Genomic DNA, 23,316 nt, shown 5'->3' on the forward strand with positions numbered 1-23,316 from the left:
TTCATCTTTATTTTCAGATTTTGTTTGATGGGTATAGGTGAGCTGGTCATGTCCTGCTTATTTTATGTCTCATTACTGTCCGACTGTTAATTGAGGAAAAAACAACTAAGGGGCCTGAGTCAAGCTAATTAAAGCTAAGGCTAAAGAAGTTAATTATCATTAAAAACTGCTCACTAATTAAGAAGATGGTTAGAATGAAAACCTGCAGCAACTGCGGCCCTCCGGGACTGGAATTCGATACCCCTGCTTTAATCAGATGACCCATATACAAAATGGCTAAAAAACTGCTATTATTAAACAACAGTAACTGTGCACTGCACGATAATGTGCATTGAATACACTTGACTTGAGAATTCATAGTTTTCATACTGCTTCTCTGTACGTGTAGCATTCGTTTGCTCAGAGGTTGATGCGGTTGCTACTTCCTGAGCAGCTGTTCTTTTCTCTTCTTTCATTGACATCTTTTTGAGGTAAAACTGATTAAGTCAGTGTTTGTATTGCAGTTACTTAAAACGTTTTCCTTAATTTTTCACTTGAGCTGGCACTTAAGTCTTCAACCTGCCACAAGAATGATTTAAGATATGAAGAGGCAGGGGAAGTGACGGCAAAAGTGGTAGGGAATGAGAACAGTGTTCGTACACATGCGCCGCCCTGAGTTGATTCTACGATAAAATAAAAAAAGGAATAACCTTGGAGGTAAATCATCTCCCTGAAAGCGGATAGTAGATGTAAAGTAGTATATGTGTACCAAATTTCAGGTCAATAGTTCAAGCTGTTTGCGAGCTACAGGTGATTTAAAATCCTGGACAGATAAATGGACAGCCATGGTAGCGTATTATATAAGAAGATTAAAAATTTGTAGCCATATCTATTAGGATATTGGCAAACTGGTACAGTGACTCCAAGACAATGAGTTCAAAACCCAAATAGTGGTTGATATGTAATCTTCATATGTGTGGTTTTTTCCCTTGGTACTCTGTTGCTTTACATCTCCTGTGAACATAATCACATGGATCACAAGCTTTTGATCAAATCCTGTTTTTTTCTTTCTATCTATTTAGTTTCCATAATGTGAGTCATACCCTAAGTGAAGTATCTTTGGGTACTGAATTGTTTTTGGATGTCTAGAGTTTGCTCTACTGCACATGTAGTTTCAGGGAAAGCTCTCCTGAGTTAGAAGAGCAGATGGAGCCTCTGAACCCAAAGACAATAATGGCCTCAGCTTGTCAAAAGCCTAACAATTGTTAAAATGCTATCATCATCTGTAGTGATTCTTTCTCTGATTCCATTTGGGGTTTACGGACTGCTCTTTGTTTGGAAATTAAACTGTGACTTGGAATAGCTCTTCAAAGAGCAACATACAGTACCTGTTAGACTAAATATTTTGTTTGGTCTAGCTGTGATACAGTTCTTGTTCTTAGAAGCATGCAACAGGTAATCCAGGACAGAGGTAATCTGAATATACAACAATATTCATATTGGCGAAGAATATGTTAAGTTGAACATGCTTCATATAATATGAAAATTATCACCTTCAGTTTGACACCCCTATAAGATTCTTCCATACAGACAAGAAACTAAATTCTGCCTGGAACCATATTTACCATATATGTTGTGCCACCTGGCCAATCCTTCACAGGTGCATGACTGCTTTGTGTGAACCTCCACAAGTGGCATTTGTGATGAGGAAAGCCCAGCAATTAAGACTACAGTTTAGCTTTGTCTCACTCAACAGGCACAGTGAACTTTGAAGTTATTGTACATTCAAAGAAGTATGCTGGAGAGAACCCTGACAACAGGCTAGAATAAAAAAAATCAAAAGGCAATTTCAAGGTAAAATGGAACGGAAAAAGCATAGGCACAATCATTAGACAAAGCAAATTCAATGAGACAAATGGTCAAAATCACTATAGAGGAATTACTAAAACACTAAAATAGAAGAAAGCATTTAAACTTCTCTAAATAGCTTTTCCAAAGGCACATGAAGCACAATGCAATTCCATGAAAGGCATCCCAGTTTCCCTTTTTATTTTTCTTGCTCCTTCTATGACAATGCATGTTGGTCAGACATTCAAGTGTATTCTGTACATGTGATAGTGCTGCTGCTGCTGCTACTACTAGTATGATATCATTGCTAAGCAAAAGAGGAGGATTGGTTTGGTCAACAGAAAACTTCACATACGTATAATCAAGCCCACTCTTGAGTAAGAGGAGAACCCAGATGAACAGCTCCACCACAATCCCCATACCACCAACTTGTTTATAATGGTTAATTCTAAGGCCCCGTCCAATACTACTATGTTTTCATTTAGAAACACAAAAATTAGCCTCCATTTTCACCTTTTGGATGCACTACTCTGACATTTTCAGTCCCCTAAAGCAGAGACTTTTAAAAAGGCTCTCCAGAGCTATATACTTTAGAAAAAGCAACCTCAGCATTGTGGTGTGGCCAGCTAAAAATGCAGATTTTAATCACACTCTGATTTGTTTGTGCTTATTAGGTGACCCTTCCCTGATTGGATCCTTCTCATAACAATGTCTTATTCCCTTTTTGGTCACCCTTCATGAAAAAAAATGATATTCCAACATAGCGAACACAAAAAGACTTACTTTTCATTGTGCTCATGGTGTTGCTTACACGTATACATCTCCTGCAAACGTGCTCAAAAGACAAATAATTTACAGTTTTGCGATAAATTCTATGGCAAGCAGTGTTACCATAACTTCAAGGATTTTTCTGCCAATGTATGTGTGCTCAGTGCAGGCAAATGTCTGTCACATGCTTTTTAATGTGCACAGAGATACTCTCGTAAACAATCTGAAAATGCTTGTTTAAATAGAAATGTAGTAGTGTGAACATAGCCCAAGTTTCAATCTAAGAAAACAGAAATGAATATCTTTGGTTAAAAATAATAAAACCATGCATATATCACTTCCATTTAAAAAATAAAAAATCATGCCAATATAAAGTGCCATTATCTTAAAAATCGATTTATACTCAACTGACAGCAAAAGAGAATACAAAAAGTTTATTGCATTCTTGAAAACAATAAACCTCTGGGGCACGCTCAGTCACTTAATAAAAAGAAAGAGTCTCAGATTTGATGACCTAGGCCAACTAGACACCCTGCATCTTCTGAGGCATTATACTGTATCGTACATTATTGTGACATTAGACAATATAAAATGATGCAGTTGAGACTGGATTGTAGGTGAAGGCAGTTTTGCTCTTTGATATCTTAGAAAATGTTTTGCACTGGTACATTGGAATTACACATTCATTAACACCTACTACATCCCACTGCATTTAAAGCTTAGCATGGAGTCACACCTGAGGATAGCTTAACAGTCAAAAAAAAAAAGTCCTGCCTCCCTGCAGCCCTTTAAACAAGCTGTGGACCACCAGGGGGTGCAACGCTGCCGAAATCTGACACAGACAGGTGTGGGACACAAGGTCAAGCACACACATTTTTTATTTTTATTTTCTTCCCTTGGGGGAAATGTCTTCCCCGTTTCCTACAAGCACAGCACAACACAAATCTCTTCTTTCTCTTCTCTCTTTCCTCCTTCACTCCCCTGGACAAGCTTTGTCTTCTCCCACCCAACTCTGGCACGTGGAGTAGTGGCTGCTGGCTCCTTTTATAAGGCACCTGCTAGTGCTCCAGGTGCTCGCTGCATTTCCGGCAGCATTTCCGGATGTGGTGTAAGAGCTGCCCATGAGGGCTCAGCAGCTGCTGCAGCACCCCCTGGCGGGCACCCACGAATCCCACCAGGGCTGTATCCAACTCCAACTCCCATGGAGCCCTGCAGGAGTCCAAGGCCACCTAGCGCTGCGGGGAAGGTAATGCTCTGGATATGCTCCCTCCCCTGGTCCTTCCAAGTGTGGAGTCGTCCCAGCCGGGCAAGGACCCCGGCCATCCACCACAAAGCAGACTTTGGGTAGGAAGTGTCACATTTTTCTTTTTAGCTAATCTTTGCTTATCTTGCCCAAATGCATATTCAAAATACAAAAAAGTGGTACAATTATTTTTGACCCTTATTGAGCAAAAGTTATAATTACAGGCAACCTTTAGAATTTAACATGACAAAACAAGGCCTCATACCTCAGACTGATATCTACAGAGATTAAAAATACACCTCCCAGAAATGTGTGTGTTAAGTATGAAGCCACCCAGGATGCTATCAGAGGACAAAAAAATATGATGCAAGCAATATCAATGGGGAAAAAGCTATCTGGAATTTAATAGCAAAATAAATTGCAACCTCGAAGATTCTTTACAGTGTTAATTCAAACACTGCTATATAAATAACAAAAGTAAAATGGATAATTTATTAATGCAACTAGGGGTGATTAAAAGTGTTTTTCACATCAAAGTTAGCTGGTGAGCTTGTTAAAAAAAAATCCTGAAAATCTGCTACTTAGTTGGCTTAGACAAACTTTTTTTTCCTCACTGATCCATGATGCTTTGTGAAGTCAGTATGATATCACAGAGCTGTACCATCTATGAATGGGGATATCACTACACGATTACAAATGAACAAAACTATTATACATACTGTACTATAATTGTACTCCACCTCACACTTTACAGTGCTGCCTGATCTGTTTTGGACATGCATGCTACTATCTGATTAGCTTTCTAGCCAGATTTGCACCCTGCATGTGTTCTTTGCTGTTTTTCATAGATTCATTGCACATTGTGTCTTTACTGCTGTTATGCTCCTTGCTATCTAGTGCAAATCAAGCACTGGTGCCGAGTATGTAATGCTGATCCCTCTGCATTCACAGAGTTCTAGTCTCCAGAGCACTGATTGGTTGTTTCACGTTGTGATGAAATAGAATTAGCTTGTTCCATTGTTTTGAAGTCTTGGCTGCACGCAGCTGCCACTTCTTTTTTTGTTTCATGCAGATGCTTCACACTTACCTTCCATAAAGAACATAGAAGACAGATGTAAACAGTAGAACAACTTTTGTTATTATTACTACTCTGAGAGGTGTCATAGTCAGACTTGGGCTCCTATATGGCTTGTTTTGACTTATTGCCATGCTGCATTGCTAATTGCACATGCATGGATCAAACCAGTCCTACTAGTTCAATTCCTCCTTCTCCATTGAATTCAATGCACCATGAGTTTTGCAAGTACCCAAACATTTCTACAATTTCAACAACCTAGAGGCACAGTTAATTCAGTTAGAATCACTCATGCCTAATAGCAACATTATCAAAACAAAAAATGACTCAAATGAAAGTTATTGGTGTTCTTTCATTGAGGCAAAGTTTTGAAAAAAACTCAAAACACCCAACACGCTGTTGCAGGTGCAGGCAGGATCATTGGGAGGGAGCGAGGGAACTGCCAAATCAAGTGGTGCTGAGGTTAGGGTTAGAACAACAAGTTCCTATTGAAATCCTCTGAAATAGCTACAGGAGAAGAAAACAAACAAACAAGCAAGCAAAAAGTATGCCTAACAAGGCAAAACAACCTTCTTAATAAAATGAGGAAAGATTTTTTTTCTTTGTTTTAGTATTAAACTAAACAAAATTCAAATTGCTAGCATTGCTATTTAAACTTGTCTATCATCATTTATCAACAGTTTCTATCATGATTGCATAGGTCATTTTCTTCTCATTATTTATTTTATTATGCTAACTCTCTTTGCCTCTTATGGTATAGTACATCCCATATTAGACATACACTATGGAAATCTATTCTGTATTGTTTAATTCTCATTATGTTTGCAAAAGCTGCTTGGTAAATAAAAAGTCATAGGTGTTTCACTATTAGAAAATTCATAAACATCTGAAATGTGTCATTTTACCAAATAACTGTGCCTGTGGTTACCAATTTATCTGTAGTGAGAAATTTATATAGAAAGTGATGAATCTTATTATACTCTTACTTATTACACTTTTACTTTTCCTGACAAGATTTAGAACTGAACAGCTATGATTTTTCTATATTACAGTTGTAAAAATAAAAAGAGTCAGTTGGCTAAAGAGTTAGGATACTGGCCTGGTAACTACATGATATTTAATTGAATTGAAAATACAGATCAAGTAATGGCGCAAAATTATGGCCTCTGACATGGTCGAAGGAAAAAGGAACAAAAAAGTAATACTGAATTGGAGTTCCTTCTTCCTCAGTTGTGTGTCCTAAAGTGAGCACATACATCTAGTAGCTAGCCAGATTTTATAGTAGCCTGCCAGAAGGGATGGGACTTCCTGGTTTGGGTAGAAAATGAGATCACATGTTTTCCATTTGGCATCCCTCTGAACTGTGGATGCAAAATTCTGGACTTGGGGCTGAGTTGCTTACCCAGCAGGATCTCTGAAAATGTCCTCTAAGTGCATGTGCTTGACAGAGTCTGATTGTGAGGGCCCGATAATGAGCGACTGCTTGTCAAACTCTTTCTGATGATAAATATGCATTTTATAACAGTAAGACAATTAAAAATAGCATAGTCCTCCAGACTTCTCCTAAGTGATCACTTTTAATTCTAAAGCTAATTACAGACATTTTTTTTTATTTTTAACAAACCTAAATCATTCTCAGCTTTTTATCACTTTAAATGAATAACAACGTATTATATTCTGTAGTGTAAACACTGCATTCTAAGCCTCTTCTAATTCTGCATACTGCATTTCTCATAACAAAAAAAAGACATCAGACACATTGATCGCGCCAGAGTGTCCAGATGTTGACAGGAAGCTTTAGGGAAATTTATGAGTGGACTCTTTGTGACTTTGCTTTGAAGACAATTCTGCAAATATATGCAACATGTTTTATCTTGGAGTTGGAGAACAGAAACTTCGGAATATATTGGTAATTCATAGCTGGCCACATATTTAGACTTGTACTTGGCAACTATATCTGCAAAACTTACAATACTTACAAGCTGCTGAAACATGACATACAACAAATATTACTGTGGCCGATTGTGTTCGTAATCGTAATGTGAATGGGTAGGGTATGGGGTTAAAGTACAATAGAAATGGTGCCACCTACTTTAATGTGTAAATACAAGAAGAACTTCATTTTTTTTTTAAAATGTCACTTCCTCCCGCTGTTGTATTACCATTGGTATTTCATTAGATATGTGTGCAAAGGCTTGTTAGTTAGTTTATTTCCAGTTGAGTTGGATTATTAAAAAGGTGTAATTCATGGAATGGCTAAAAGGCTCTATTATTTTTCTGTAAATATGTTAGTGTAGAGTTTGTTTGAGGTACTTTATTTACATAAACATTTATTGTGTTAAACTGAATTATACTTTTGGTTTAAAAAACAATGGGTTACTCATAGTTTAATTCTTTTATGGCAGCTCATAAATCCTTTTGTAATTCTTTCTGTGAAAGATTACAATAATGCAGCAGCTACTATAGTCATAGTTATTGTTTTCTGTCAACAAAACCATATGTGTCAATGCAAAATTCCTCAGGCTTTTTGAAAACATCAAGCAAGTAAATGAATGGTTTACTTTATGGTGTCACATATTCTGGGGTTGTCCTGAAACTTTTCTGCTTTGGTGCCCTTTTTCATGCCAGCTTCTGTCTTTCTATGCCTCCCAGGGAAAGATCCTTATCATAAGTCTTTGTTTGCTCAAGCCAGGTGATGTGGATGAGGTATTTATATCCCTATCATCCGATTTTATGAACCCTTAAAATAGTGTTAGGGGACCAGTGCTGCTTCTGCTTATTGTCAAAAACAGTTAAATGGTTTACTGCTTTCTGCCACTTGACCTGTAGCTTATGCTTCTGGCTTAACTGCTGCACAATTAAATTAGATTATCAGATACCCTTTACCCTTATTATAGAATTATTTGGACTTGCATTCCCAATTATTGTATTCTTTCAATTTTTTGCGTTGCTGTTTTATTGCTAAACTTAATACTACATAGGATGGAATATGAAGACAGGAATAAAGAAGCACTCTTGTATAGCACTTTCTAGCAGTAAAGTACAATCACTAAAATAAACTCAAAACCTGATGGTATATACTTTTTGGATTTATTATGTTTCTTGATGTGAACAAAATTGTACCATGCAGTGGTCTGGCATCCTTTTCCCGCTATGTCCACACGATATAATACTGGTATATATTATAGTAGGCACTGGCTCCTGGATTACATATAATGGAGAACACAGGTTATAACCTGACTGGGCATTATTTCTTGTATTGAGGACACCTACGTTGCCATCAGTGGTTCATAAGATGTTCTGCTTCTGCTTGAAACTTCTTAGTTACTTTATTTGACAGATCGTGTGCCTTTGTAACATGGTTATACAGGTGACAATCAAACCTTGACTATAGTTATCTGGCTTTCAAGCTGTACTATTCCTGAAAGTATCCTACTAGGCCTCTCTGTTAAAAGAACCTGTAATTTTTTTTCTTGCAGTAAATACATGTCATGAAAGAGGGAAGAGCCAAACATCAAGATACACATCAAACAACATAGACTAGATCAATTTGCTAATATGCAATGTACTAACATTAAACTACAGAAATCAATGCAGATGAAAATTTGGGGAATAAAGAGGATAACAATGTAAGATTTTATTGAAATACATGTATAACTTGTCCTTAAATGTTCACACACAAACAGCATGCATTGAAAGGAATAGTGGTTCCAGAATGAGGGTAACATTACACCTTTTTCTGTAGATAAATAAGTTAATAAAACAAAAACGAGACAGCTTACCAAACTTTTAGGGAGACTATTCATATTTAATGTAGAATCCATTGTTCTGGGTATGAGGGTGGATTTGCTGAATTATATGCTTTGTTTCCTTATGATGAATTTAAAAGAAATCCAAAGTCAAAATGTAGGAAACAAGTTTATGATATACACTCACTGAGGAAATGAATTATTAGGAACACTATACTAATACTGGGTAGGGCCACTTTTTGCAAACATCCTCAATTGTCAGTGGCATGAATTGTACAAGATGTTGGAAGCATTCCTTGGAGATTCTGGTCCACATTGACATGATTCCATCGCGCAAATTCTGAAGATTTGCCAGCTACAAATCATGCTATGAATCTCCTGTTTTACCACATCCCAAAGGTGTTCTATTGGATTCATATCCAATGACTGGAAAGGTCACTGAAGAACACTAAACTTACTGTCATGTTTGTGAAACTAGTTTGAGACATCTTTTGCTTTGTGACTAGTGTACTGTCATGCTGGAACAGCCATTAGAGATTCACCAAACCAGGCTATGGTTTTCTAGCCTTTGAGTGTACATTTTTGGTCAGCCTTGTAACTATTGCAACCTTAGCCTTTTGTTCTTGACTGACAGGATTAGAACCCAACCTGATCTTCTGCTGTTGTAGCCCATACGCCTCAAGGTTTGACATGTTGTGCATTTTGAGATGCTTTTTTGCTAAACAGAGCTGTACAGAGTGGTTATCTGAGTTACCTTAGCCTTTCTGTCAGCTCAAACCAGTCTGGCCATTCTTTTCTGACCTCTGTCATCAACAAAGCGTTTTCTTCCACAGAACTGCAATTCAATGGATGCTTTTTCACCTTTCCGAGTATCCTCCAGAGACCGTTGCGCGTGGAAATACCAAGAGATCAGCAGTTACAGAAATCCTCAAATCAGCCTTTTGGGCAGTAATGGTTATACCACAGTCTAAATCACTGAGATCAGATTTTTTTCCCCATTCTGCTGTTTGATGTGAACATTGACTGAAGCTTTTGCCTTGTATCCGCATGATTTTAGGTTCTGAGTCAGTGACACATTATTGGCTGATTAGATAAATGCCTGGATAAGCAGGTGTACAGATGATTCTAATAATTTGCTCAATTGCTGAATAAATGAATGTTGTGGCCTATAGGGAACATCTCACACCCCAAACCTCAGACACAGCTGACCATGACACACGTGCCAGGTTAAAAAGACCTTTTATCTTTAACAGACACCTTGTAAACAGGTTTCTTCCACAAAAGCACAAGCTCAAATATAATTTTTTCTCTTCCCTACCTCTCCCACCACTCCAAGCAAGGCGGGCTACATCCTACTTCGTTCCTCAGTTTATTAACTGGGCTTTATTCCAGACCCGGGAGTACCTTCTGGTGCCACAACATTACACCCATGAACCACTTCTGGCTTGGGCCAAACTTCCGTAAAAGAGAAGAATCCTCTGCCAGCAGTGACCTTTTGCAGCATACAAGGACTCCAACAGGGCTGCCCTCCCAAATTACAACTTGTAGGCAGCCCTGTGTGTCCATACCAGAGGAACACTGCCACCTAGCACACTGTGGGAACATATGGTCTTGGAACATAGTCTGCTTCTGTCCATCTGTGCCCACCCAGACAGGGATTCTCATGCATCCATGTTGTCCCTCCATGGTGGCCTTCTGTCCACGACATTGAGCATGCATTTTTAATAAATTTATGAATGGAGAGCAGCATAAATAATCCTGTTAATTGTTCGGCTACCTATCATTTTACCCCAGTGATGAACTAGAAATTGATCTTGATAGGGTTTTGTATTTAAACTTATCAGGGAGTTGTTTTTGGGAAAGGCTTTAAACTATCTTTGAATAAAGACCTGAGAGTTGCTTAATATTAAACTGTATATTACTTTCAGAATTACTGTCTGGATAATCAATTTTGTTTTTAAATGTTCTGCCTGCTCATTTTTTTTAATGTGAGGTTAAGATAAACAGGTGTTCTGATTCTTAAATTTAGAATCCCTTTTTGCTAATTCAAGTTGTGATGTGTCTGACACAGACTGTTTAAAACAATGTTTGCACACAAGTGGATCATTCAAGCAGTCATTTGTATGTAACAGTGAGACTATTCCTAAATGAACCCTGGATTGGTTTGCCAAAACTTGCCACTGATTCATCATTACATTGCTGTGATTATTGAGTAATTTGATTTTATATATTCTAGTTAAAGGTTGTTTAATAAAGCCTGTCAGAAATTAAAATGTTTATCTGTGGCTTTCATGCAAGTGCACACTGTTCATACAGTAGCCAACCCAACAGTATTACAGGTGATCAACATTAAGTCTTAAAATGGCAGTGGGTCTTAGTATGCCTTTGGTTTTTGACAAGCCCAAAATCATGTTCAGTGGATATAAAGAAGAAAGTGCTCTTTTGGTTTTCCTAAGAAATTAATCTTGTTAAAAAAACACACACTTGTGTAAAAATAGATCCATAACTCTGTCCAAGAGCAAAAAAAAAACTAGAAAAATACAGCCAGCTTTGAAGTGCATCTATGACACTAAATACGTTTTATTATCATTACAATACAGCTCACATTTATATTTAACATGCTATGATAGATCCGCAGAATTCTCAAAGCAACAATTTGGTGAACAATTGGCACTTAATAAAGAAGGAAGCTGGAGAACATCTAGTAGAACCTTTGCAATTATTTCAAGGTAAGTCTGTTATTGGTAGGTTGGTCTGTTGCAGTTACAATTATTATTCATGTATTTCTTTTAGTTTTTTCTTGTTTATAAAATTAATTTTTACACATTAGCCATTATATTTGAGTACTCATATTTAGAATAAAAATGGTCTCCACTTGAAAATATCATTGCCTTAGAGAGAAGTAAGGACTTTCAGATGTCCTATGGAGTGACAAACATTAGGGCTATGGGATTATGGAGTCAATCAGGTGTTTTTTAGGCTGTGCTGATATGCTGTAGGTTACAGACTAGACTAGCAACGACCAGTATCTCAGCCTCTCTGTATAATCATCTGGGTGCACATTTGTCCAAAAATGTCCTGGCTGTAAGTGGTGAAAGTTGTTGATTTGGTGTCATTATTGTTAATTGCACTATTAAAAGCAAATTTATTTAAAATGTATTTAAAATCTTGTACATCTGTGGTGTAAAGGTTGTCAGGGACTTGAACATTAGCCGTCAGAAAAAGTTGTCTTGCCACAAGAATATTTTGTTTAAACTCTGTCCCCATAGTTTATAGACTATAGCATGATAAATCCCATTTTAGATTTTCTAAAGTAGCGTTACGAGAAGTATCTTACATTTATTATGATGTCATTCAAAGAACACTAACTTACTTAATCCATCTATGATGGCATAAATTTATACAACTTTAAATTGTACAAATCAGATTATTTACAATATATCCAGGATCACCCAAATTACCAGAGAAGTCCTTGCCTCTCTTGTCTATACATTTTTGGCTTGTCCTAACTAATATGCCTCTATATCTATAAATTTCTTTTGCTGTTGGATGCTCTTACTGTCTCAATAAATCATCACCCACACATAGCCCTCTTTGGAGTTACATGGGATGGGACCTTATTGCTCAGCTTAATGTGTTTGCTTTTGCTCTATTGCTAGTTTGTTTCCTGACTTTGAAAAACTGACAGAATATATATCACCTTCTATTTTGCATTGACATAGTGGTAAGCTTTATTATCTGAAACTAGAAAATATAAAATGTATTCAAAGCAGGATCACTTTTTATAAAATATGGTCAACTTTCTTGAATATGGCTCTTTACTTTCAGGCTTTCATTTTTGCATTTATAATTTTTACATTTTTGGGGAAGCTAGGGGAGCAGTAACCGAGTAAGAATATTATCTATACTAATAAAAGGCAAAGCCCTCACTGACTGACTGACTGACTGACTCATCACTAATTCTCCACAACTTGCCGTGTAGGTAGAAGGCTGAAATTTGGCAGGCTCATTCCTTACAGCTTCCTTACAAAAGTTGGGCAGGTTTCATTTCGAAATTCTACGCATAATGGTCATAACTAGAAGCTATTTTTCTCCATTTCCTGTAATGGAGTCGAGCTCAAAAGCCGTGAGAGGCGGAGTTTCGTGTGACATCATCACGCCTCCCACGTAATTACGCAGTACGTAGAAAACCAGGAAGAGCTCCAAAAAGCGCTTAAGAAAACATGCATTATAATTAAGAAGGCAGCGAAACAATTAGAAGCGAGCGAGTGACATATAAAACCATATTCAGCGGCTCACGTGAACTGACGCAGTGCGCAGACAAAAAGCAACAGTTCCAAAGAGTGCTGAACAAAAACCGAATTACACTGCTACGCTCAAATAGATAAACCACACGCGTGGCGCAATAGTAGAGGCTTCGCCTCTAGCGCTGAGATTCGATTCCTGAGAGGGGATGCACTGAGTATGTACACACGCATTTTTATTCATTTTAACTTCGCATCTCCTTAGTTTGAGACGTATGAAAAAATATGCGGTTAACGCAGAAAGACAGATCACCAATTGAAGCTTTATGAATAATGGATACTTTATTCGCGATCAATGATTGTTTTGGTAAAGCCATACTTCATTAGATGAACAGTAAAAAAGTAAGAGCGAGGGGAGGGTAACTTATTGAGGCACGCAGGCAAAACCACAATTGCACACGGGCTCGATGTACTATAGTGCGCGTCAACTCAATCTGAATTGCGCAATCACATTCGAAAAAATATATCCTTTCAAGTTCTATTTAGTCCATATGTGTCAAACTGAAGGCCCACGGGCCACATCCGGCCCGGTGTGTAATTAAATCTGGCCCGCGAGATCATTTTATATACTGTATTATTGTTATTAATGGCCCGGGGAGATGAAGCGCTGGTAACACAATAAACTACAGATCCCATAATGCAGCGCTTCAGCTGCCTTGCCGAACACTTACCACGTTAATCAAGTCTAGCTTATGATGCTGCAAGTTATTGCGAAGCTAGCCCACACGATGCCGAAGAGAAAAGGTGATTCTGAACATAGAGCCTTTAAAAACCGATGGGAGGCTGAGTATATATTTACTGACATTGCCGGTAAACCCACCTGTCTCATTTGTGGAGCTAATGTGGCTGTAATTACAGAATTTAATCTAAGACGGCACTATGACACAAAACATCAGGATAACCTGAAAGACCTGAATGCAATGCACAAGATATAGAAAGCAGAAGAGTTAAAGAAGAATCTGACACTTCAGCAGACGTTTTTACCCGTGCAAAATCACAAAGTGATTTCAAGTGAAGCTGCTTTTATGTGAGACACAAATGCACCAGTGCAACTTGCCCCACTTTGCCTGTTGCCAAATAATGTTGAACCAAGTCAGGACAACGATGTTCCCAAATACGCATTTTGCTGATAAACTGAGCGCACTGCGCACTGAGTTCGCACAGCGCTTTGGTGACTTTGAAGAACAAAAAAAAATTTTGAGTTGTTTCGCAACCCATTTGCCGTCGATGTAGAAACTGCACCTGTGCAGATTCAGATGGAGGTGATTGAGCTGCAGTGTAATGGCACACTGAAGGCAAAGTACGATACTGCAGGGCCCGCACAGTTTATTCAATCCATTCCCGCACAAATGCTCCAGCTCCGTCTACATGTGGCTCGAACCTTGTGCATGTTTGGTAGCACATATCTGTGTGAGAAGCTCTTCTCAGTGATAAAGACTAACAAAACAGCACACAGGAGTCGCCTCACTGATGAGCACCTGCAGTCCATCCTGAGAATCTCCACAACACAGAACTTCACACCAAACATAAACGAACTTGTTGCCAAAAAAAGATGCCAGGCGTCCAGCTCTGATAAAATGAAATAAGAGCAAAGACAACTGAATGATTTGTTATTGCTGAAAAGAACAAATTTTATTTATATTTCCAGGTTTTGTTATGCAGCATGTTCATATTTGAATTTGTATAATTTTGACAGGATATATTTTTATGGAGAGCAAAATCTTTTGGGATATTTAAAATTTAAGTTTATTTTTTATATAAAATTACATAAGAGTAAAGAAATTTGAATGTTTGTTCTTTTAACGTTTACTTTATTTCTAACTTGTATAATTTAGACGGGATATATTTTTATGGGGAGCAAAATATTATATGGTTTTTAAGGTTTGAGTTGATTTATTCCAGAATAATATTCTGTCGACTAAATAAAAATTCCTTCTATTTAAAATTTAAATAGAACTTGAACAGAAACGATAGTTCATAATATCCAGGCAGACTTGCACATAAGAGCGGGAGTCATCCGTTTTAACAAGCAGCGTATTGCACTGATACGAAATAGCCTGCCCATTTAATTATTTAGGAAGGGATAAATAAATTAAGATTTTGTACAAATAATGTTTTTCATTTTTCTTCCTTCATGGATTCTGGCACCCCCAGCAACAGTTGCTCGCACCCCAAAGACTGTATATATGTGTGTATATATATGTGTGTGTGTATATATATATATATATATATATATATATGTGTGTGTGTGTGTGTGTGTGTGTGTGTGTGTGTGTGTGTGTATATGTATATATGTAGATATGTATGTATATATGTTTATATGTGTGTGTATATGTATATATGTAGATATGTATGTATATATATGTTTATATATATATGTGTGTATGTGTATATCTATGTATTTGTGTGTATGTATGTGTGTATATGTATATGTATGTGTGTGTATATATATATATATATATATATATATATATATATATATAGTGGAGCCAACCCGGACACAGACAGGCGGACATGTTGTTTTTCAAACCACCACACATTTTATTTACAACACTATTTACAAATATGGTCACTCAGACCTAGTGCACAAAACACCCCAAACACAGTCCTGGCCACAAATGCCTCTTCTTCGGGCCGCCTCCACTCTCTCCTCGTGCCTCGTCCTCTTCCCCCCTACTCTAGCCCTGAATGAATGGAGACGGCCCCTTTTATCCAGTTCCCGGCTGAGCCCCAGGTGTTCCCGGCATTCCTCCCTTGGCCACGCCCCAGCGTGGCTTAAGTGCCGGCTGTCCTCCTGGCAGCTCTCCGGGTGCCGTCCTAAATCTTCCCAGGCATTGGGGCGCCTCCTGGCGGTGACCACGGGCCCCTACAGGGTGGAGCTTCCATGCCCTGTACCCATGGCCACCAGAGCAACCAGGTAGGCGGCCTCCACGTGATCCAAGGTGGGCTTTGACCCTCTTCCGGTCCCTCACGGTGTCCCGGCTGGGTCGTTGCCCCTGGCATCCGTGACAATATATATATATGTATGTATATATGTGTGTGTGTATATATATGTGTATATATGTATGGATATGTATATATATATATATATATATGTTTATATGTGTGTGTGTGTATATATACTGTGTGTATGTGTGTATATATATATATATATATATATATATATATATATATATATATATGACAGCAACATTCATCACTCACAACAATGACAAAACAATTACATTGACAATCATGTTACGTTATTTTCAAAATGTTTCCTTTTCTTTTTCATTACTTCTTTAACACACTACTTCTCAGCTGCGAAGCTCGGGTATTTTGCTAGTATATATATATATATATATATATATATATATATATATATATATATGCCAGCAATACTCATGACAATGACAAAACAATTACATTGTCAATCATGTTACGTTATTATTAAAATGTTTCCTTTTCTTTTTCATTACTTCTTTAACACACTACTTCTCCGCTGCGAAGCGCGGGTATTTTGCTAATACAGTATAAAAGACAAAAGATATCAGATTTTGGAACTACTGTAATTAAAATGTATAACACTTTCACACTTCTTTTCCAGAAGACTTAATAAAGAGCTTGTGATTTACATGCATATCTTCTCCTGTACTAAACCATATCTAGGATGATGGTTATAAAGAAAGCTTTAGATAGAAAAACTGAGATTTATGTAAAAACTGTTTCAAATGGCTGATCAGTTGTACTTAATAAAATCATATAATACAGCACATACCTATATATATGATGTATACCCCATATGTGGTTAATGAAACTGAAACATATCAGCAGTTAATTTACATAACAATTCCACCGAACAGGGTACACCACACATTGAACAAATTTCAGAATAATTTACCTCGATGCTGATGTTATATGCATAGACTAGATTGGTAGATGCTAAAATGTTAACATCCTTTTCTCACCAACATCCAGTTTTCCATCCTGTTTACCTCTGGGTCATATGCCAGAGCACAAGCATGCATACTCACTTACAACAGGCAAATTTTGATTCTGGAATTACAACACATCTTTGGGATGATTGAGTAAGACTGGAGCACCTGTAGAGAGAAACTCTCTCAGGCACAGGAAGAATGTGCAAGCTTTACCCAAACAGTGACTGGGCTAGGATTCAGTCTCAGACAGAGCTTTGAATCAGCTGCCCTAATGCCACCCTGCCATCCTGTTGTATGTCTTTTTAGTAATATTGAGAACCTGCACTAGCTTCAGAGTAATTGTTAAGTCCTGGATATTGTCATCAAAGATAATGAGCAAGGCTTACATGAAGGGGTAAAAAAAAAATTTTTTTGACACCAGGCAATAAAAGTATATTTATAAGACTATATAAGCAGCTAGAGCTGATCAGCTGCCTGCACCATGTTCTGAATTTCAGACTTCTACAAACTCATTCATTATCAGTTAAATAGTTAGAAGTTAAAAACACATGCACAATGGAGATGTGAATGTATTATGTTTCATATTCTTTGAAGCTGGCCAGCTTTGTCAGAGTGACAAGTATATTTGTTTTTGTTTCTTTTCAATATTTCAACATGTCTTGTCAGACAGGAAAATATCCCTGTGTGACTAAAATGAGTTCTTAGACAAAGAGGGTGGCTACCTCCAGACAACTATGGAGCCACATCCTGTAGACAAGCCATTAACTAGCTTTGTTCGCTGTAATAAGCAATTTAGAAGGGAAATGGGGTTTAGTTATATACCACGAACAAACTAAAGCCTCTTTTAGCACCTTGCTGCCTCCTAACATCACAATAGGTTCAGATTATTCTTTGCGACTTCAGTGTGCTTTGAAATGTGACTCCTCAATTGTTGGGCCAAATAAACCTTGCAAATTCACCTCAATAAAAAAAATGTGTTAGTCACACTCAACAGGATAACCATTAAAATTTTAAAGGGCTGCCATTTATATTTGTTATTTATGAGAAATGTCAAGTAGGTTATTTCATAAAAAAACATCAAGATAGTATTATCCTTCTAGATGAATAACAGCAAAGAGTTATTCAATTTTCACTTTTTCATATATTTATCATTTGAATACTGTGCTTATAAACAACTTGAGATGGTGTTCTACTATTGAGTTATTTATTTAAAAAAATCAATCACATTTTCTCTGCTGTATAAGACACATTGATTAGATTAATGATTTCAAATAGATACAGTGATTAAAACTTAGTTGAAGCGACTGGTGTATTTGGGGAGTATGATTAACCTAGAGGACATCACATTGTCACTGAATCTACAGCATTAAAGAATAATTATGCCGCCACCACCAGATTGCAGATGCTTATATAACACAAGAGTGATTATAATTCTTTAAATGGTATACTAATAGTAATTCACATAGAGACAGTCCTTAATTTACTGAATTTTAATTTATTGATTCATGCATATTCATACTAATGATTCATTTATATAGCTTATCACACATTTTATAGTGATAAATTTTACATTGAATGATGAATCAGCACCAGTACATGTGTGTAGCAGAGTGCCTGGTTGACCCTGGATTATTGGTTAATAATGGAGCAACAGGAAAGGGCCTTATGAAGTCCAGGCATTATGCCAGTTCATAAAATAGAATACTGCCAGAACATTGGACATGGTAACTACTAAGATAATTCCCCAGAAGTAATTATTGCATAGGCACAAGAGATACTGAATGGAGTTGGGAACAAGGGGTAATTTAATAGAAATCTTGCAGGTTGGGGGGTTGGCAGCATGGAGGTCCTCTGCAATACTTGTGAACATCTGCCACACATTATAGAGAGCTACCTACCATTTAAATGAAAACGGATGCTAAGGGGTTGGCAGAAGCAGCTCAAAAAGGATGACCCTAGGACCCCAGAGGGCATTCCTGACTCCAGAACTAATGGGGGAGGGAGTTGTCCTACTAATGGTCTCAGGATGAGGCTTAAACTCTTCTTCCAGTCAGTTAACTGGTGAACTTGGGAGTCAGGCAGTGTGTTTGGGACAAGGGTTTAGTTAGTAGGAGAAAGAGAAGCCAGGGGATCAGACTGAAAGGTACTTTAAGTAAGAATTAAGAATATTTAACTGTGAAACTTCAGTGAAAGAGAAGGTCTTGGAAGATGCTTTTGGTTTGGGAACACTCAAGAGCACTCCTACTCTTTCCAATCCAGTCTGTTCATCCAGTCTGTTTTCTTTTATGGTCGGATTTATTGTTTACTAACACAGAGTTAACCTTTTTCTGCTGTTAAATATATAATGTTGTAAAATATCTGCATTTAAAATCACATTCAGGAAAGTGTACCATCTTGAGTTTTGCTTACTTGAGACTTTGAATATTGTTGATGCAATAAAGCAACAGTCTAGTAAGTGATGCAGAACGATATTAAAATGTATTAAACTTACCTGCCAGGTTTTAGGAATTTCACAGCAGTTAATATAGTTTTGAACAGTTCAGAGTCTCCCATCAATTAAAGGAGCACCGACAACTTTCTTATTAAACCCTTAAAAAAACCATTCTTGTGTTTTTTTTAGCCTTGGTTTAAAGATTTCCCAGATTTACATTTTCAGTCTGCAGGAACAAGGTGGTGCACAAAAAAGCAGCCCTGGGAATGGTAAGAAGTGCCACTGTAGTATAAGCAGCAAACAAAATCAGGTGAAACTACCGGGAAATGTTTCATATTATTGGTTTTGTTATCTGTGTACATGCCTTGGAGAAGACATCTGAGAGACTCCAGGACCAATACCCCATTGTAAATTTTCCTAAGAAACTCACAATTCAGCAACTGGTGAAAAAAATGTCTATTCACTGGATCTGTGAGCAATGTTTCAATGCAATTAACTAATTCCACACATGTCCCCGAGACTGTTGCTGATATAGTTGACTGCATGGAAAGAACTCTACATATGTCAAAGTGGCAGTTATCACAATAGACAAGAGTTTTATGAAGGTCATGTCAGCATTTATTCCCTTCGGTGTGGGCTACATTTTTGAGTGCCACATGATATAATATCCAAGAATTTAGACAAATGAGAGGACATCATCATGGTTATTTGGTTAACTATTAGTTAAATTGCAGTAATACTTCATTAATATAATTTTTAAATGCTTTTAGGATTTCTACTTAAACTACAGTACATAGCTCGGTGGTTTGCTTCAGATTTTCACTACCTTTTGGTGTTGACAGACATGATCTTGAATTTTATGTCAAATATAAACTCAGTTTCTTGACTATGTGACTCAGTATTAATGGATGGAATTCTGCTGGTTAAACTTCATTGATGCCTCTGATAATCTGTACAATCCAGATTAGGCTCCCACACCGCCTTCTCTGCTTAAGACTGTATTGATGACACTGAGAGTAGACGGTGTGATTGAACTGATAGAATGAATTCTGAAAATTTGCTTTATTCCTGATATGATTATTGTAGAATGTTGTAGATGTGAAATGTTATGTATATAATGTAATTTTATTATGGGGCTGCACGGTGGCGCAGTGGTAGCGCTGCTCCCTCACGGTTAGGAGACCCGGGTTCACTTCCCGGGTCCTCCCTGCATGGAGTTTGCATGTTCTCCCCGTGTCTGCGTGGGTTTCCTCCCACGGTCCAAAGACATGCAGGCTAGGTGCATTGGCAATCCAAAATTGTCCCTAGTGTGTGCTTGGTGTGTGGGTGTGTGTGCCCTGCAGTGGGCTGGCGCCCTACCCAGGGTTAGTTTCCTGCCTTGCGCCCTGTGCTGGCTGAGATTTGCTCCAGCAGACCCCCGTGACTCTGTAGATAGGATATAGTGGGTTGGATACTGGATGGATGGATGGATGGATGGATGGATGGATTTGAATATGCTATTTATCCTTACTTTATATATCAACTAAAGATCCCAAATATAACTTTTTTTTCTTTAGGGAGTGAATCTGCTGCGGTGGGCTGGCACCCTGCCCGGGGTTTGTTTCCTGCCTTGCGCCCTGTGTTGGCTGGAATTGGCTCCAGCAGACCCCCGTGACCCTGTAGTTAGGATATAGCGGGTTGGATAATGGATGGATGGATGGAGTGAATCTGATTTTCACTACATCTTTTCAATTTAAGGTCATGTTCTGTTATACAAAGACACAGTAATCAAGTGCAAATGTATAGAAAATTATTTAAATACTGTATAAGTTTTACATTTCTTCAGCCTAATTCGATTATATACAATTTATCAATCCTAAAGGTTCAGTTTAGATTATAAAAATATAGAGCAATTACTACAGTAGAGAAAACAGTATGGTGTAAGCATTTATATAGAGTAATACTGTTCAAACAATTAGCAGTGGACAATAAGCAATTATGACAGTGAAATCCAGACAAGAATAATGTATACAGTGCACTCTTCTTTTTTATGTTATTTATTTATTTGTATTAATTTCATTTCAGGTCATCGTACGTGGTGGTGGGCATATTTTGCCTTATGATCAACCAGAAAGAACCTTTGACATGCTGAATAAATTTATTTCAGAAGCAAGCTGGTAAAAGATATACACTGGAGTTCTAGTTAAAACAGAAAAAAGTTTAATTTCTTTATTTTAGTTATTACATTAGTTTCATTTTGTATTAAGCAATAAAATTAAGAGAATACATAATGAATGTAATAATGCAGTTGTATATGTGACCACTGTTAAATAACACAACATAATAAATGCCTACAAAGACCTTTATCTTTCATAAAATTATTTTTTGTATGACTTTATTTATTAAAATGATATCACTCAGTATTCAAAACAAGGCTTTCTTTAAATATTTTGTTGCGAACTGACTCCAAACTTCACTTTTAATATTTTGCAAATCATCAGAAATGCTGCCAAGAGCCTAGTTTGATATACTGTAGCTTCCTCAGCTTAATCATAGCCGTATGTTTTTTGAAAACAAATGACACCATCTTTCACTGCAGTTGTAGAAGGTTTTGGCCGTGTAAAATGCAAGATAGCTCAGACTTAGAAGGTCTTTCACTAATGTTTTTGTGTTTTGACTATGTAGTGATAAGAGAGTTTATTAAAAATGCAAAATAAAAAACACATTTCTTTGAGTGTGTGTTCTCTATAAATATACCTGGCTATAGGATGGAAGGCCAGAATTAACCTTGAATGGAATGACAATCAGTCTAACAGCAAATTTGCTATTGCTAATAAGGGTCCGTTTTACTTCTTTGTGATAGACTCCCTTGCTGACACAAGAAGAACATGAAAACTGTATATGAACAGTGACTAGGAAGTCTGTTTAGATTTTATATGTATGGCAATATGCCTCATCTGCCTAAGACCCCCAAGTCCAAACTGTGTTGTAATTTGAGGCAGAAACTTGTATTTGTTTCTTCCTTGGAATCTCTACTTCAGACTTTATGGTTGTGTTAGGAATGTGACTTTTTGTTCCATATAATCAAGTGATTACTGTTTTTAGAGCTTCTAAAAATCTCACAAGCTGTAGTGTGTCCATGGCAGCTTGGAATGCCACAAATCAGCAGCAGGAAGGGAGTGTGTAGAAGTTATGCTTGGCTATAAAGCTTATTTTTTTTTAAATAGCCCATGTATGTTGTTTTCAATGTTTACCACTTTTTCTTAAAGATTTCTACATGACTTTAGTGATTCTTTTTTAATTTATTAAATTAAACTCCAAACTAATATTTATTTGGACCTAAATTATATATGTCAGTAGTTTTTGTATTTTAGTTTGCACATGTGGGGTTGTCTAGGTAGTTTTCATCATGCATTTTGATTTGCAAGTCATTTTTGATGCAACAGTCTTCTAAAAATCAAAATGTGGTGAGTGCAGTGTATACAAATATTCCCATCATGGGTACCAAATGTACGCTCAGTTTGCCCTCAGCCATAAATAACTGAAATATGAACATCATTTTTGAACATACTCTGCCAAATTTCCCACATCACTGGAAGAAAATGTTTTGCCTTGTGTCCATGTCATACATGTACCACTTCTTTTATTTTGTGGTTGCAGACAAAATAATGACCTTCTGCATCAGATTAGTGTTTGTTAGTACAGAGTGTTTGACAGATATTCTGAGATCTGAACATGTACCATGGACAGCATAAGAATGGACAGTGTCTGTTACTGCTCACATACAGTCACTGTATTGTGCTGATAATCTTCACTAAATTAACCTCTCTCTACACTCTTAACCCAACAAAAGCAAAAAACACTCCATTGCTTATGGCAAGATCACTAATATGTTCCGCACTATTTCAGTGATTTAGCCAAGATAAAACTATTGTGTAAGTAAGTTGACTTGCCCATGTGTATAGATATACAGTATATAATATAGTAAGAGGAAGCAAGAGAGAGAGCAGAGGTTCTGACAGA

At 37.2% G+C, this 23,316-nt stretch overlaps 1 protein-coding gene across 1 annotated transcript in view; it reads left to right on the forward strand.

Moving 5' to 3' along the window:
- cpvl (carboxypeptidase vitellogenic like) overlaps nt 1-21,674 on the forward strand; it is a 134,088-nt gene extending 112,414 nt beyond the window's left edge. Inside the window, exon 14 of the mRNA XM_039736431.1 lies at nt 21,379-21,674. Within this exon, the coding sequence (XP_039592365.1) occupies nt 21,379-21,474 (96 nt within the window). The 3' untranslated portion in view covers nt 21,475-21,674. The remainder of the gene's footprint in view (nt 1-21,378) is intronic.
- Nucleotides 21,675-23,316: the final 1,642 nt, after the last annotated feature.

Source organism: Polypterus senegalus, chromosome 15 (assembly GCF_016835505.1).
Source record: "Polypterus senegalus isolate Bchr_013 chromosome 15, ASM1683550v1, whole genome shotgun sequence".
Taxonomy (NCBI): Eukaryota; Metazoa; Chordata; class Cladistia; order Polypteriformes; family Polypteridae; genus Polypterus; species Polypterus senegalus.